This window comes from Falco peregrinus, chromosome 8 (assembly GCF_023634155.1).
Source record: "Falco peregrinus isolate bFalPer1 chromosome 8, bFalPer1.pri, whole genome shotgun sequence".
Taxonomy (NCBI): domain Eukaryota; kingdom Metazoa; phylum Chordata; class Aves; order Falconiformes; family Falconidae; genus Falco; species Falco peregrinus.
Window position 1 is genome coordinate 38,246,294 of NC_073728.1, and position 18,929 is coordinate 38,265,222.

General features: G+C 36.1%; 1 protein-coding gene across 1 annotated transcript in view; it reads right to left on the reverse strand.

Moving 5' to 3' along the window:
* LRP1B (LDL receptor related protein 1B) overlaps positions 1-18,929 on the reverse strand; it is a 471,012-nt gene that overhangs the window by 273,064 nt on the left and 179,019 nt on the right. Inside the window, exons 10-14 of the mRNA XM_027793849.2 lie at positions 17,587-17,767; positions 14,415-14,634; positions 11,313-11,502; positions 5,464-5,586; positions 3,776-3,916 (exon numbers count right to left, since the gene is read on the reverse strand). Of these exons, the coding sequence (XP_027649650.2) occupies positions 3,776-3,916; positions 5,464-5,586; positions 11,313-11,502; positions 14,415-14,634; positions 17,587-17,767 (855 nt within the window). The remainder of the gene's footprint in view (positions 1-3,775; positions 3,917-5,463; positions 5,587-11,312; positions 11,503-14,414; positions 14,635-17,586; positions 17,768-18,929) is intronic.

Consider the following 18,929-nt stretch of genomic DNA (forward strand, 5'->3'; position numbering starts at 1 on the left):
TGACAAAAAATCTGGTATTCAAGAGCAAACAGGTTATCTCACAAACATGTTTTTGCTAGCTACCAAATATCATGGAGATGATGAAGACTGAATGCACAAAAATTATGTAAATACTACTGGTCTGCTTTTGCAGCTGTAGTAAGTATGTATGTTCCACTTCTTTTATGATAACAAGATCTATTATTAGAAGATCTTGCTTATCTTGATCTACACAAGAGCAGTAAATCATACACAGTTGCAAATGCTGGGTTAAAAATAATCTCAAGCTATTTACCACCTACTCCAGCCATCCACAGTCTCTTTTTTAAAGTTTAACATATATCAGGAAATAAACAATCTTTAAAATGAAACCATGTCTTGCAGGCTTATCCTTGACATTTCAGTAGCTTTCATCTTTGACCTTTCTACCTATTCTTCCTATTCAAAATGACACAGCGGGATTGTGATATCAATAGCACATGAACTCTTCATGAGTGTTTTCTTTGGAGGGTGAAAGAACACTAGAAGCAAAGATTCATTAATAATCTGAGTAGAAAGGTATTCCAAGACTCATAACACCTGCAACCTGGTTTGCAATTTGACTATAGAGAACAAAAATCATTCGTGAAATAAAATTAAAACCTGAAGAATCTTTTTTTTTAATCTGACTTTAATAGTAGAAAAATATTGTTTTAAATATTATTAACCTTATTGTTAGGCTTGTAATCACGTATATTTATTAACATGTATGTATTCTACTCATAATTGCAAATACTTCAGACTAAAAAAGAACTACTGAAGTTACTATAGCAATTGCTGAAAAGAGATTAATGTTATCATACTGGCTGCCTAAACTATATATCGCGTACAGAATTGGGACCAGATGATGATTTCGTTTATATCTGTTTAAATCCTCTGAAAATCACAAGCTTCGATCAATTAATTGGTCTCTATTACACTTATTCAAATGAGAATCAAGTCAACTCTGCCCAAAGATTTCTCTTCTCTCTGTCTTTACTAGTTGAACTCTGTATTTAAGCGTAAAAACCCCTGGTAATACAACAAAATGTTAGTCAGCACTACAATTCCGAACTGGACAAATATTTTGAAAAGAATTAGGACTGATATTAGTAATGCCTACTACATGGAGCTATCAAAATACATAACTGCATGAAAAAAAGCCAAAATGGCTCCACAACAGCCACTTTGAAAAAGACCTAGCTATTACAAAGGATCACATGCTCAGTATGTTATCAGCAACATGAGGCCAATGTGAAGCAGGCCAAATTTTCCCAAAGATGTATGAACAGGACTATCAGCCCTCACAAACACATTTTTCTCACAGAATCACAGAATGGTTGGGGTTGGAAGGGACCTCTGGTGATCATCTAGTCCAACACCCTGCTAGAGCAGGTTCTCCTGGAGCAGGCTGCACAGGATTGTGTCCAGGTGGGTTCTGAGTATCTCCAGAGAAGGAGACCCCACAAGCCTCTCTGGGCAGCCTGTTCCAGTGCTCGGTCTCTCAACCTAATGAAATTCACAAAAGACTCAGCAGAAGAACATACATCCAACCCCTAGGAGTACTTGGCAAAGTTCAGAGAGGAGCAATGAAGTCTAGAAAAAAACCCAATAATCTACTGAAAAAAAAAAAAAAAAAGACAAAAAAAGAGAACAGATTAGAGTTGTCTCTAAGAGATAAGGGAGACTATGATACAAGTTTTCAGACACACAGAACAATGCTGCATAGTAGAAGAGTGCATCAGTTCTTCATTCCTATGATTGATAGGGAAAAATAAAAATGTACTTTCAGTAAAGGAGATCTGGTTTACAGAAGTGATCAGAATAGGAAGCATTGCAACAAACTGAGTAAGGAAAGAAATTTTCACTGCTGCAACTCTAATTTTATAGCAGGCTACCTAAGTATCTTCCAGGAATGACACAGATACATAATTGATACGTTTTCTACTATTTTTCATTTAAACAGCAGGAGTTGTTCTACAGCAAAAAAAATACAGCTCTAGTAAAACTGTATTTTTAAAGTACATATAATTTTAAACTCGAAGGGAAGCATGTTTTTATTGTTGTTGATTTTGGTTTGGGGTTTTTGATGGTGTTTTTATGGTGTGGGGGTTTTTTTGTTTGTTTGTTTGCTTGTTGTATTTTTTTAAGAAATACATTCAGAATCACAGAAATGTTTATGGTTGGAAGAGAGCTGTTGATACCAGCTGGGCCACGTAGAGTAGGTTTCCCAGGCCTACGTCCATACAAGTTTTGAGTATCTCTATAGACAGAAACTCCACTACATCTCTCAGTGACCTATTCCAGTGTTTGACTATGCTCAAGAAAAAGTGTTTTCTTGAGTTCAAATAAAATCTTGTGCTTTTCAGTTCGTGTCCATTACCTCCTGTCCTGCTAGTGGGCACTACTAAGGAGAGCCTGGCTCCCTGCTCTTTATTCCCTCACAACAAGTATTTATAAACATCAGTTAAGATCCTCCCTGACCCTTCCCTTCCTGCCAGACTGAACAATTCCAGTTCTCTGGAACAGATGTGCCAGCTCCTTTAATCATCTCAGCGGTCTTTTCCAGGTCTTGCTCCAGTAAGGCCTTATCTCATACTGGGGAGGTCAGAACTAGACACAGCCCTCCAGATGTGACCACATAGGGGCTGAGTAGAGGGGAAGGATCACTTCTCTCAACCTGATGGTGATGCTCTTCCTAAAGCAGGCCAGGATGCTCCTGGTCTTCTCTTTGTCGTGAGATGTATTGCTGGCTAATGGGCAGCTTGTTGCCCACCAGGACCCCAAGGTCCTTGTCTGCAAAGCTGCTTGCTAGCCAAATCGTCCCCAGCCATATACTGTAATTATTCCTCCCTGGATGCATTTCTCCTTATTACCCTGATTTTCACCATATACCTCTCTGTCCAATTCTCCAGCCTGTCAAGGTTCCTCTGAATGACAGCACAGTCATCTGTTGAATGAGCCACTCTTCTCAGCTTTGAATCACCTGCAAACTTGCAGAGTACCCATGCACCTGTCATTAATGAAGAGGTTATTGATTCCAACATCAACTACTAGTAACTTAACTCCAGCTGGATATTTTGCCACTGATCATAAGCCCCAAGGCCTGGTCATTCAGTTTCCAATCCATCTCACTGTTCACATACCTAACCCATCCTTTTTCAGCCTGTTTATGATGATGTTATGGCCTTACTAAAGTTGAGGTAAACAATATCCGCTGTTTTTTCTTCATCCATCAAGCTAATCACATTATTGCGGAAGGCTATGAGGTTGGCTGAGCATGACTTCCCCTTCATAAACCAATGCTGACTCCTTCCAATCACTGTCTTTCTTTCATGTCTTTGAAAATGGTTTCCAGGACTAATTGCTCTATCACTTTCCTAGAGGTTGAGGTGAGGCAAGCCCTGGTTTGTGAAGGTTGGACTACAGATATTTTGAGGACCCTGCCGCCCCCCCCCCCCCCCCCCGCCCCCCCCCCCCCAGTTATCCTGTGACCCATGTAAAGAAGTGCAATAGCTGGAAACAAAGCAAAACACTCTAATACTTACGGAATCAGAAATGACAATGTCAAAACCAAAAGATGGCTACGTTTCTACTGTATGAATGTCATTTGAAAGAACTACTATTACTACATGCAGGAAACACAGAAAATGAAAGGTTTACATGAATGATTTATGGATTAGCACTTTTGTTTCAAAGTTTTCAGGCTGACATTACTCTTTTTCCAATTTTTAAAATGAAGTATGAATTGTGAGTTAAAATGTAAAAGCATACATACAGCAAATTTCAGAATGCTCATCACTGCCATCCAGACAGTCATCATCCCCATCACAGCGCCAGCGATCCTGGATACAGCGTTTATTGTTACACTGAAACTGTTCAGCTTTGCACAACTGTGGTAGCACTTCTCCATGTTTAACTAGGAAAAAATATCCAAGAAGCTCACCTATTTAGTCAGCTTGATATACATACAGAATCAAATACAAATATCTCTACATAAATAGATATACATTCTTCTTATCACTTTTCAAAAAATTTTAATAAACTTTGCGTATTTGAGGTAATTCCACCTGAAGCCTGTAGCAGCATGCATATCTGAGTGTATGGTTGAGGTAATATATTTTTAATAAATGGAAGAACTCAGAACAGAATGGCATTCAAACCGGTTTTTAAATTGGTGCTTAGATGATAGTGTAAAAATATCAGTTAAGAATATTGCAATGCCTCATCAGCAGTGAAAAGAAAATATTCTTACAGACACAGACCAAATTCTGGTGCACATTAAAAGGCTAGAAAATGATTAGTGAAAAACTGATTCTTGTATCCAAGCAACAAGTCAAACACCTGCATTATGCACTGGTACAGACTTAGAAAAGAAGAAAGGATAAAATTCTGCTCCAGTAGAATTAAGTAGCAAGCTACAGGCTTATTGATAAATCCAGACAGATACATTTCTCAACATCGGGTTTAGAATGCTTAATATGTAAATTCCACGCATCACTCCATGACCCTATAAGGAACACCAAATTCCTTGGAAAGAGCTTGGCAATGAAGTGTGTTCAGGAAAAAGCAGGAAACCTGCTTCATTGAGATCTGAAAGTGGCTAATCTCTCCTCCTAATGCTTATATTCCATCTTACCAGTGAGAAGTCCACCTTCCAGTATTTTCTGCTAAAAAGAAAAACAGTTTTCTTTAGCAACAGTGATGGCTCTGCTAGCCATGCATTTGGGTCAATTGCAAGGTAATTGCAAGCTCAGTAATGTTCATCATGTTATGAAATAATCCTTATGATTTACTCATCCCTACTAGGCTTATTGCTGGAGACCTGTGTAAAGTTTTACACACTACATTTCAAAAAATAAATCAATAAGATTTTTTTATTAAAAAAAAAAAAAAAAGAATTTTGAGTAAGTTCCAAATATCAGGTCTAAACTTTACTAAAATTACCTGCAATATTTGATAAATTATTTTTATTGAAAACCCCACTCTTCATTAACAACACAATTTTTAAAAATCTGAATTTCAATGAAGACATCCAAGGAAGATACAAAAAAAGAAAGTGAAGTTTAAGTAGTCTGTTTCAGGATCTATTTTATACAAATATATCTGCTTGATATGTTTTATGAACAGTTTCAGCATGAATATTTTCTATGTCACATCTAATTTAAAATACTTAGTCCATATAATAATTTGAAACCAGTTTATATAGATCTAATAAATATTTCAGAATGTTAAAGTATATTAGAAATTAATCTATAGAATTATTCTGTGTTTTATCATATCAGATATTCTGAAATATTTTCCAATGCATTTTACTCTCAAATATTGTCTTTAAAATTTTGTCTTCTTTGAAAAAAATATTTAATAAACTGTTTTCAATTAGACATACTTTCTTGTTTTATTTTCAGATTTGACTTTATTCCTTAACAGTATTACCAACTTAGATAGTCTTCAAAAAGATCTTACTCATGCAGGTTGTACTGTTTTCCTCCAAAAGCTGATTATCAGCACAGGCACAAACTCTGCCTCCAGGAATTGCTAAACAAAGAGTGCTGCAGCCTCCATTATTAACACGACATGCATTATCACCTGTGAAAATAAAATAAAAACAAAACAAAAGAAAACCAACTTTAAAACTAACAGCCTTGCTGGAACTAGAAGGTTGTGGTTTTTTTAGAATGTAAGCACATAAAGATTATTTACAATTATTTTCAGTAAATGGATTTTATGAAGTATATTGGCATCTGCACATGTTAAAACAATGTGACTGCAAATGCAGACTGAGAGAAAGAAGAAAAAAAAAGGAAATAAAAGTACAATGAAATCTATGGCTGACAGAATACAAGGTGGATGTTCCACTGCTCTTTTCTGAATACACCTGCTATTTCTCTGTCTTCTTTTTCTGTGTTATCATTTCTTCCCAAAAGCTGTATGCTATTCATATGAAGATACTGACAGCTGCCAGGTGTTTTAATCATTGATCAAGGACTGCTGCACCCTTACTATACCTCGTTCTTCAGGCAAGCAGACTTAAAACCAAAGCCCGCTGAAATAAGCGTAATGATTTCTGTAACAGAAAATTGCATGCTTGGTCATGACCTAATTGCTTAGATATGCACTGCTGAAGACATTCAACTTTTCATGATCAAAGTTTTGTTAATTCCAGGTGTTGGTGATAACTATGATAAGGCAAGCTGTAAAATTTCATGTCTGCCAAAACTTTGAATTAGAACTCCCTTTTTCCATCTTCCCATCCTAGTAAAAAGCAGGTCTTCCCTCCTCTGGTCCTTCTTTTTAGGTGTACAAAACATTCATCAACTTCCTGATTAAAACAGACTCCACAAAATTCCCTCTTCTCAAAACACTACTACTTGACAGAAAATATAACATTCATTCCTCATAGAGGTAGCTGCAAACACACATATTAAACTGTCCTGTCAGTGCCATATCTGCACATGCAGGGAAACATTTTCAAATTATCTAAGATTTTGAAATTTGTCAAACATTAAGATGCCCCTCACCACATGTCTTACAATACAGACCTTGAGCATTTCACAATAATCTATTCCTAGGCTTTCTTCTGACCCACTATAATTTCTTAGAAGTAAATGTGTCTACAGTCCATTAAAACCCCAATGAAATTTCAGATAAATTTGTGTAAAATAATTAATACATAATGCTATGCCAAGCCGCTAGTGGTACTTGTATTGGGGAAGGTGTGAGAGAGACGGCAAGAACACAGTCATTTAAATAAGGAAAACTCTTAAGTATTATGAAGTGAGAGACGGACCACAATTTATAGATATAGTAGCTCCAATTTAAGATTAGGCACTTTAAAGACTTAATTGGATCTTGATTTCATGTTTTAGACTATGATTGTAAAAAAATGGCCTACTTTATTATGGCTACGCTCACCAAAATGCAAATATATTATTAACAAAACATCAAAAAAATTAAGGGATATATTTGCATCTCAATCTTGGAAAACCTCAGGTGCAACACCTCAGAAAAAGTAGCCTTGAAACTCTACATCTTTACAAGTCCATCCATTACACAAATCAAAGAATGTCTAACACAATGATTTAAGAAGATATCACAAGCTACCGAAACAAACAAAAATATAATCCTCAAAAGTAAATCCAGAATTATACAGCACAAGTCAATGAAAACTGCAGTGATTTAATTAAAGAATATACATGAGTTTGTCAGATCACTAAGAAAGAATGCTATAGAGTAAAAGAGTATTTAAAGCTATTATAGAAAATACTTTGAAAACCCACAATGATTCTGAAGTCCAATGCAAGCTTAAAATAAATAAAATCAAAATTAAAACACCAGATCAAAGTCAGCTGCTCCACCTTGAAGATTAAAAGTTCCTACTTAACCTCATAATTAGGATGACAAACTACAGCACACTAGGTTACTTGCTAAGTAAGTGATAAAAGACAGGATGATGACAAGCAAAATACAAGTACCAAAAGTTAAAGCAACAAGATACTAGACAAAAAAGTCTACAAAATGAGCTTTAAGGAAGACTTCACCTTGAAGGTGCAATGAGACCTTCAGTCCCATCAGTCTTCCTGTAGAGACTCCCAGGCTAAAATGTCTCCTGAAATGCTGTACAACAGACAGGTTAAGTCTCTTTATTGAGTAAGCTACAGAACCTATTTAGCTACCAAGTATTGATGAAATTAAATTTCCTTGACTGCTCTTTGAAATATATATTTATATGGGTGCTCTTAAAATATTCCCAAAATTGTAAAGTTACTTGCAAAGCTATCATCATATCTTTTATATTTTGCCAGCTTTTAAAACAGCTGCTGCCCTGCCACTTGCATATGATTCAATTAGGCTGGATCCATTTTAAGTTGCTAAAAAATTAGGCCAGAGCTAAAACATAACTTGCATCTCAGTCACCATTCTCAGAAAAAAATTGACAACCGTATCCATTTGTTTAATCTTCTAATTTAAAGGATACAACGAAGTATTAATTGCTGCTTAGCAATCACTGTACTTCTAGGTTTTCATGAATATTAATATATGTTTGTACCTTCCCATAAATCTAACCTGAAGTACTACTACTGACAGAAAGAGCAGCAGTCTGGGGCTCAAGCAGCTCTTCTTTGCAACCTGAAAAGTTAAAATACCAGCTGATTTCAAAAGAGGTTATTTTAACTGCTGTAAATGGACTTGCACAAGAATTACTTACATATGAATAGCAACGCCCTCTCTCATAGCAGTGGAAATACCAGCAGGCCTTGGCAGGTTCATACACTGCCTGTAATTCCAGCTCCTATGATTACTATGCTTCCTGCCATCTTCCCATTTTTTAAAGTATTCCTGACACGTAGAGACCCAAAGACTAAGCCTCAGAAAATAAGATGAATTCTAGTCTCTGAAAGCAAGAAAAAACCAAGATCCTCTACAAGAAGATCATGCCTCATGAGATACAAAGACAGCGAAACACATCTCTTAAGGACATACCGAAACAAAGCTTGATGTCGCTACCCATAGCACAAAGCAACGCAGGATAGGCACAGCCAACTATCCTGTAAAGAACTCCTAATAGAAATGCCAGTCTCAGTTCAACTATGCCAAAATTAATTGACGTGGTTTCTGTTTGTGTAGACAGTTACAGTAACAGCATCATCAAAACAGTAACCTCAAAATATCCAGAGCCACATGTTTCCAAATACATCCACATAAGCTATAGAATATACCATAAAATTAACTACTATGGTCTTCTCTGTAACATATGATTCAGTCTTGATTTTGATCTTTTAGAAGAAACATAAAAATAACAAAAACAAAAACCACACTTCACTTTATGTAAAATAAATGCTTATGCTCCTTTGGGAACAATGCAAGATCAGCCTCACTAAGCATGACAAAAAGGGAAGATCCTAAAGGGGAAGATCCTAAAGGAAGCAGCTAGCTTACAAAATTCCAATTGCAATTTCAAAAAAAGAATACATTAATGAGCCAAATACTCCATCTCAACATTTAAGCTCATTCAGCTAAAAATCTCTAAGAAGGTAATGCTTCAGTCTTTTACCTCTGTTGTCAGCTTATTTGGAAGCTAATAGCAACTGCATTCTTTTTAAAATTTCCCTTATGTCTAAAACCAAAGAAACTTCCTGAGTACCTGATAAAGCAGCAGAAGTACCAACTATTTAAAGCAATCACCACATCCTCCCTTAGCAGGCACAGTTCAAAGTATCCTGAAATATGGCCAACTTGAGGGTAGATTTGGTGGGAGATTTTACCTTAGAAAAACCCCCAACAACAGACAACCATCCCAAACACACCATTTTTTTACATGATTTTGGAAGCAAGAGAGAGTCCCTGAAAAGCATCTGTGATACGAGATGCACTGCTACAATGACCTTGACATAGCACAGTACTACACATACTACAGTTTGCTTTAGGTACAGAAAATCTAGATGTTACAACATCAGAAAGGAGAAACCTTTAGCATTGCCTCCATGCTCATAAAACCAATAACAAGTTGGCTGTCTGAACCTCAGCACTCCATAATGAAGTACTAATCTCAGTGACTTTCCCTAAGAAAGCCTAGCTGGACTTATAAAAATATTATTCAGCAGGAAAGGAAGACTTCATATTAACCTGTTCTAAAGAAAATCACTAAGCTTTTCAGTAGGGCCTCAGACAGTTAAGTGAGACATTGTAAAAAAAGTAGTATTTTTACAAACTAGAAGATATACTTTTAGATAGAGAAAAAGTCTTTGTCTTCTCCAAACAGTATTAACTACATATATAAGTCTTCACATACAGTAAATATTAAAATGAAATATAAAATTAAACCCCATACATGTAGATACTACATGCCAAGTATTTTGCTGGTGCACATATGCACTTTGAGTTTTATACTTTTGCATAATTTTGAGAACTAAACTGTTTCTTCCCTTTGTAAATCACCATTTTTTTTGTGCTGAATGGAAACAAAAAAAGATAAGAGTAGACAGAACAAAAAAAATTAAAAATAAATTAATATTTATTACTCAAACCTCTGAAATAAGCCTATGCAAAATATTTAGCCAATATATATAAGGAAAATAATCACTACATTGTAATTTCACATATATTTGTGTCATTTTTGTATACACACCTGAAATATATACACACACTCAGCATGTAGATATATGACAATAGGAAATACAAAGGTTAAATGTTGTCTCTGCATCTATAAGCGCTAAATATTTTTCCTAATGTTTTGATTCTATCCACTCTGTACTAGTTTTATCAGTTGTGTCTAAACCATTCATTAACTAAAAACAACAGAGACAGATCGTCCAAGTGCTAAGAATAGACATGAACAAGGCACTGTACCCACATCAAGATCTGAAGGTGATGATATGTGAAAATAAATTTGGGCTTTATGCACGGGGACAAAGCATTCTAAATAGGTCCTGTAAACGTTAAAATAAAAATAAGTAATTTAAAAAAAAAATAATATCACTATTTTAACATTGTATACTAAGTAGCATTCAGATAAATGGTGGTATTTACATTTTATTACTTTTCTCGTTCATGTACATAATCAAATGTAGCAGGACTGCCAACACCTTAGTGTCTCTGATTGTCTATAGGAACTGTTGAACTGGAACCATTCTACATGTCAAAAATGATGATATATAGAGATATAGACATCAATAGTTAATACAGTCATCTTTTAAACAGTACTTTATTTATACTAATTCCTGATGCTCTGTTTTATGTTTGGCAGCAGGCATTAACCAGACATTAATCTGAAATTTGTTTTTATTACAGACAGCAAATATTCAACAACTCATCTGATCACTGTCTACAGTAAATTGATTTCAAAGATTTCTTCTGTATAACAGTACCACGTACTTTCAGGGGATTAAATAATATGTAATTGACGTAGACCAAGATGGGGAGAAAATTACAAAAAGGACAAGACAGACAGGATCTAGGATCTTATTTAACAAAAAGTAAATACAATATTTTATTTTATGTCTATGAAAAAACACGTATATGTTATCTGTTCCATTCTATACTTTCACAATGTCTTTGGTACACAAGAAAAATGGCAATAATGGCAGTGTAAATACACAGAAGAAATTCAGACAAGTATAATATTATGTTTCACTTTTTAGTAAGTATGAGATGATCAATTTCAACATCAATAGACTGAAACATTGGAAACATGCCACAAGTCACATTCTTTTTTCTGTTATTGTCCATCTAGTCATGTCACAATACTAGAAGACTGTAAGAGAAAAAAAATCCTTTTATAGCAGACCTTGGGAGAAATTGTATGTTATAAATACCTTGCTGTTTACGTGGATCATAAATTTGGAGCCCAAACAAAGGTGGTCTCTCACTTCTTAAAAGTGTCACATTCCTTGTAACCAGGTCCAACTGGAAAATTGACCCATTCATATAATCTGTCCAGTAAATATAATTTCCATGATGTGATAATCCAAAAGGATGATTCAAATCTCTTCCATTGTAGACTACCTGCAATTAATTAGTGGTAGGTGAGCATTAGCAAGGTTAAAATAATTATTATTTTTTCATAGCATACTCTGCTGAGAACATAAATAGGAAATAAGAAAACTGAAGTACTGTGCCCAAACATAACAACTTAATGGAATAAAATCACATAAAAACTGTAAAGCTGTTCTATGCACCAGTATCAATATCTAACTTCAAAACTTCATATACATTAACTGTCCCCTGTCAGATAACAGAGGAATATAGGTAACCATGCAATCATTATATTCAGTTAATATCTACCATCTTCCCTAGCAAGGAAGCATGGTTCTTCATACAACTCAATATCTGTGAAATATATCAGATATCTGCTTCTTTTAAAGCAAAGAAGTTTGTACAAGTTGTTTTGGGTTTTTTTGTTGTTGAAAGGTGAAGTACAGAAACTGCTTATTTGTTTCTGTGAACTCCATCTCTAGTTTGGGTCATGATAACTTGGGGGGGGGGGGGGGGGGGGAACGTAAACAATGAAAAAATTTGCCAGAGCTCATACCCAAAATAAGACAAACTTTCTTCCATGTACCTTCTGCTTCTGGTTTATTAACTCATATATAAAAATACAAATTACAGCCCAAATCTTGTCTTTATTTTATTGGCCATAGAAATGTTCTAAAACAATGTCATTAACTGTAACTCAAGTCTCAGGAATCCTTCACAAGAACTGCAACTACCACAACACAAGAGCTGTCTGATTACGAGCAGTTTAAAAATATTTTTAATTCCTATAGAACAAAAACAAAACTTCAGACTCTAAACTTACCACCAAGTAAATTACTGTAATCAGAACGATTTACTTTAAAAAGACACAGAACTGCAGAACAGTAAATGATCTACTTTTGGGAGCCCTGCCTTTATACCTCATCATTGCACCTGCCATTTGGCATGACTGAGTTCCAGTCTTCCTCTGCTGGCTGGGGTCCTGGCTTGAACTAATGTCCAACAGCTTATTTCTAGCTCACCTCCAGAAAGGACACAGTTCATCAGGTGTCCTACCCTCTATTCAGAGACACAAACCCAAGAGAACAAGGAGATAAAGTCAACTAAAACACAACTATTTTGGAGTGACAACAATTGTCCCCCTTTGCTCTTCAAATTCTCTCTTTGGTTTTGGAATTCTTTCGGTCCAAAATACCTCATCTCAGTTAACTGCTTTTGATCAAAATTAATCCATCAGTCAGCTATCCACCAGCTACTGGTGGAATTCTTGTAGGACTTCAGGACACCCTAAAATCTTCACTATACTGATAGAATTTAATGATGCTATTGACTCAGTTACATTTTGACCAAAATATCCTATAATGAAGAACAAATGATTAAGCATCAAAACCAAGTATCTTCATGCATTTTCTGTGAGGGTGATGAGGCAGTGGCACAGGCTGCCCAGAGAAGCTGTGGATGCCCCATCCTCGGAAGTGTTCAAGGCCAGGCTGGATGGGGCTGGGAGCAACCTGGTCTAGTGGAAGGTGTCCCTGACCACAGCAGGGAGTTGGAACTAGATGATTTTTAAGATTCCTTCCAACCCAAACCATTCTATGAATCTGGTTATTTTTGGCTACATATATTTTTTTTCAAGTAGTTATGCATTTTATTTAAATCACAGGATTAGAAAAAAACACTTTAACCCCCCCCCAAAAATATTCTGTGTCACACTTCAAAATATAACCTATAAAGACAGGTGCTGCTTATTATTATAGCAGGAGGCAAGAGCAGCAAAATAAGTTCTCACCAGTAACCCATGTGCAATCCACGGCAGCTTCATTTAACCTTCCCAGACCTGTTCTGTCCAGAACTCTTCCAGAAGTCTAGCATTGGTAGTAGACAAGGATCTCCAGTTAAAAAAAAAAAAAAAGTCTGACAATGCTCTTAGTCCTCTCCCTGCTCCATCACAGGACCATAATGGATTTTGAGCAAAAGTAGAAGCACTAGATGTAAATCCTAACCTTGCCTTTATGCCAAACAGCAACACTATGGCATTAGCACAGGCTTAACAACAGATCACTCAATATAAAGGATTTTAAAAGCAGTATTAAAGCTATATGAGCTTGCACAGGATTAGTTCCACACAGGACTGTGTCTACAGTTACTACTTTCAGCACTAGAGATCTGTGTCTTGTCCTGTCAATGCCATTATACAGAGGAATCATGAGTGAAGCATAAATGAGAAGTCACAAGACATGTACATTTTGTGAAAAAGTCCTCCCACAGAATTAATGCCTGTCATTCTCAATTAACACTGGTTTCAGTTGTCAGGGTACTAATTTTACAAAGCACATGGGAAACCTTCCCCAAACTATCAGGCTCGAGTCTAAAGTTTAACCATTTTCCAGATGTCAGTTCTGTGCTTGTTGCATCCACAAACAGAACTTCTAGAAAGACTTGCATCTAGCTAGTATAGCAATTAGTAACAATTAGAACAATCTCTCTCCATCTTTGACTGCACTTACTGAGCACTTCCCCTCTGTATACCACAACAAATTCTCAAACCGGGCACTGAGATTCATCAAAAGCAGCTTATCCAGTGAGGTTAAACAAAAGCCTTTCTCTGGCAGAACCAAAAGAAGTTTTTTTCCTACTGAAAAGCGCTTTGCAGCTTCATGGCCCAATCAAAATATAACTCATTGTGACATGAGAAAAAAAAGATTAAAAAACAATTTAAAAAAATAATAAACTTTTGTGTCAGTTTCTAAAGATGAAAATTTTAAGCTGTAGCATAGGCTCCTACAGGAGACTGCCAACATCGCTTGTTTCAGTACAGATGACACTGGACATGCTGAAGGGTTACGCAGACTTGAAAAAGCTTGAAAAGTATTTTTAACATAACACAATAAAATCCAGAGAATGAGCATGCCTCTGGCAAAACAGCAGTATTTTTCTTTTACCTTTCTGTCGGTTCCATTCAAAAATATTCTTTCAATGTGATCATAATAGGCATCACACCAGTATAGTACATTGGCATGATAGTCCAGAGTTAACCCATTTGGCCATAGCATCTTTGATGTTACAAAAATCTGCCGACTGTAGCCATCCATCCATGCCTTCTCAATTCTTCCCACACTGTCATCTATTTCATCTTCTTCCCAGTCTGTCCAATACATCCAGCTATGAAATTATAAAAATGAACATTCAGATACCATTTTAATCATGTGAATTACATTGTAGACTTGTAGCAGCAGTTCACAACAGTATAACCACAAGACAGAGTGATTTTTACTTTTGCATATTTCTTACCACTGCTATTTCATTAATACAACTATATTTACTTTTCCTGTGTACTGGATGCTGCTGAAATGACACTTCTGTTGTTTTGCTCATATTGTAATAAATTACATAAATACCAAATGGGTTAACTAATGGGAAGGGAAAGAATTAAAAACTTATTTAATCATACCGGAATTATGATTATTTTTTTTTTTTAAACCAGCAATTTTATTGACTTTGTCTAAATTCAAACTTTTACTGTGGTGTTGGGTTGGTTTTTTTGTTTTTTTTTCATCTTTGTTTGGTGGTTTGTTTGGGGTTTTTTTGTTTGTTTTGCCAAGTCTAATTTGCCTTTATGATGCAAATCTGCTTTTTATTATGCTTTATACAATCAAAAACGGCTGCAATTCATGAATTAATTGCATTCTGTTTTATTAGCTACAGGATAACCTTGGCATTCTCTGAACTTCAGATCCCACATGAAAGCAACTAAATTACTCAAAAGAACTATTATGAGCACTCTGTCCCTCACAAAAACATTTAGAAAGATCAGCTATAAACATTATTTGAAAAATAGCCAGTAGGCAATTTAAGCATAGTTTCACGGCTTATAGTGCAGCAATGCAGATAAGCAAAACAACTATAAAAAGTAGTTACCTTTGCTACTTCAAAAAATTTAAACAAGCATTGTAGTAAGTAATCTAAAAGTTTTAGTTCAGATGAGTTCTTTGGGCCAATCTCTACTGGACATGACAGAAAACACCCCTATATTTCTCCACACACCCACCCCACCCCTTATTGAATTAATCTGATTATCACATTTTGTTACAGAATTTGCTGGTGAAGACTGATTTAAACAAATCAAAATACACAACTTGAACATATACAGAACAGAGGGTAGCAAATATTCTAAGAAACACCGTACTCTTTCCCCCAGCCCTCCCCCACCTCCCCACCCCCAAAGGAAAAACAGGTTCATGGGAAGAAACACATAGAAACCTGTATGTAACCTATGGTGTCTAAACAGCATTTCACATCACATGACCCACAGTAACATCAATATGCTGAAAACATTCACTCAATAGTAGACATTTACTTTTGAAGTCAGATCTAGAATTTCAATTGTTAAGCATTAACTAAAGGAAAAACATCACACTTCTTAAATGTATCATACTTGTTAAAATTGTCACGACATAATTATTGTTTACCTGCCTCATCTTTAATTTCACCAGATTTGTGCTTCTGAAATACATTGATCCTAACCCACTTAATCTGTCTATACCTTGAAGAAAAAGTCCTGGCATTTAAAATCTGAATTTACAAAGGAATGAAAATATGAAGTGAAAAACAGGTTTTTTTGTGAAATCTGTGTAAATGATGCCAACTTTAGCTGTCCAAAATCTTATTCAAATACACTTTTATGCACAAGCATAATCTGATCAATTTGCTTTTCATCTAAGAAATTTGAAAAGACAAAGAAAAAATTGCACCATCATTACACAGGTTTACAGATTATGCAAATTCACCTTTTTTGGTTTTTTTTTCCTGTTTCTTCCAAGTCACCCACCAGAAGGTTGTTTCATTTTCTTTTAATATCTTTGTAAATATGTGCTAAGAACATCAACCAATTTTTGATCCATGAGGCTTACGAACTTCATTGTATGTTTGACTCAAACAACACCAGGTTTAATCACAGAACTAAAAAACCTGTGTGCGCCCTAAAGCTTGGGCAGAGATGCAGGTCAGTGTGGTATTTATTCTATTGGAAGACAAAATATGTTTTACAAATATTTACATAACTGCTCAACAGCAATTACTGAGCTTTTCTCCATTAACTTTTTGTCTGTACTTATTCTAGTTATCATATCAAAAGCCGAAACATGCTTACAGTACCAAACATTGACATTGATGCGCTTTAATTGCATCTGAATACGCAGGTAATGCTTCTACATTGGCTAAATCAAGACTAATATTTTTTAAATGTAATTGAAATCCCATAATAAATGCTATCCCTCAGGAAAAGCTTCCATGAGAAGTATAATCATGAAAGGCACGTTATTTTATTAGAAAAGTGTTTTATATAATAGCCCTTCTCAGACAATACATCTTTATACACTATTTCCTGTGCCATGCATTTACTGAGCTGGAAAATTTAACAAAGTAATTGTAGGTATGGCTATGGTTTGTGGTCTGATTTTACAACCTTACTACCTGACCTTTATTAATTGTAGCCTTTCCATAGTGACTTCCATTCCTCAAAGGACAAACCAAAAGTGAAAACCTGATAGCGTACATACATTCCAATACTAGGAAAATGGCAATCAATCCAGCCACACTAGAATTACCTGCCTACATCACTCTCCAGTGACAATTCCCTGAATAAATGTAACGGTGAATTTTTAGGTAAACCATCACTACACCACACTAATACAATGTTCTTTTTATTATGCAGGCTATCATAATTAATTATGCTAGTAAGTAATGAAAAGTACCTGTCTCATTTCGTTTTCTAAACCAATGTGTACAAGAATATGGTTATAACTACCTTCAGAAATTGAGACTTAAAAAGAATAAAGGACAGCATCATAAAGTTCACTTAGTATTAAAAACACATACAGGTCTGACAATTTGTTTGAGAAAAAGATGAATCACATTCAGATTAACTGGGCAGTATGTCTGGGCATACACAAGGGCTTCAGGCAAGAACGCTGGACAGAAATTACAGATATTACAGACTACTGTAGAATTACAGACTACTACAGGAGTCTAAAAACCCCATCCTAAGCAAAACTCAATCCCATATTTATACTATGAAGACAATCATTAAACCACATAAATTAATCTACTCCATACCCATTGACAGGATCAACAACAATTCCTCTAGGGTGTGACATATCACCCTCCAACAAAGTTTTTCTACTTTGAGCAGCTTTTTCCAGTCTGGCTACAGCAATTGTTTTCCTGTGGCCATCGTTTGTCCAATAAAGATTATTTCCAATCCAGTCCACTGCTATGCCTTCTACATTATCAAGATCTGTTGAGAGAGAGAAGATAAGACATTAGTATTATACATTTATACTAATGGATAATGTTAGAACATAAACAATGGATAATATATAGCCCATATAGCTAAACTAGATTACTTCCTTGAAGCTGAATTGTATTTGCTGCGTCTGTCAGAATTAGTCTTTGCTGAAGACACCCTAGAAAAGACAAAGACTGGTCCTAAAACTTCGTTGTGTATTAAGCCACAAGCTTTCATATGTTAACCACAGCTGGCCCAGGAAAAAATCACTATTTAACAAAACCCTACTTAATTTAAACCCTAAATAGCAGCATCACTCAAATCAAGAAGAGCTTCTGGTATCAGCTCTAGTGCTCTAAATTATCTTGTTTTTCACCAAAAAACCAAAGTTTCACTCTTATTAAAAATACCCCAAAAAAGGCATTTAATTTCCATTTGTTCCATTGTCCCCTTGACCTTGCAAAACGTAAGCAAGAACGCTACAAGAGTTATTCTCCACAGCTAAGTACATGTGCAGAGTATAGACACAGCGAGCAATAGACAGGCAAAGGGCAACGCTACCCCTGAACGTACCAAGGGCTCATGAGGCTGAAAGCGGTAGGGCTCCATCCAGAACCAAAATGAGTCAACACTTCATTACACAGAGTGCGGAGATTTCCCACTTTGAGAAGTTGTAAAACAAGTCCCAGAGCAACACGTTTTCCCTCAAGATTACCCAATGCCCAGTGACATTACCTGAGCGCTGCCCTCTCCCACACGGTCCCAACTCCTTAAGTGACAGCATATGGTCTCTAAAAGGTTTTCCGTACTTTTTCATCATACCTTTTCTTTCAGAAAGACCTCAAAGTCCAAGTGCATAGGGTGCAATAATGGTGAATTTCCAGTCAGTTTCTGCCGGCCCTTGTGGCGGTGCAAAGATTGAGGCAGCCCCAGGCACCCAGGTGATCCAGGCAGCAGTGCCTCAGCTGCGGGGCGCTCCCACCCCTCATCAGGTGAGAGCGGGCCGGGGTGATGCCGAGGGGACTTAACAGCTGTGACCGCCACTTTGCTGCCCCCCCTCCCCACCTTTAAACAGGCCCTGGCAGCACAAGCACTTGTTACCTGCATTTCCCCATTCTCTGCATGATGTACTTCATTAAGCAGGACGGAGCCCCTGCGCTATGCACCCCTC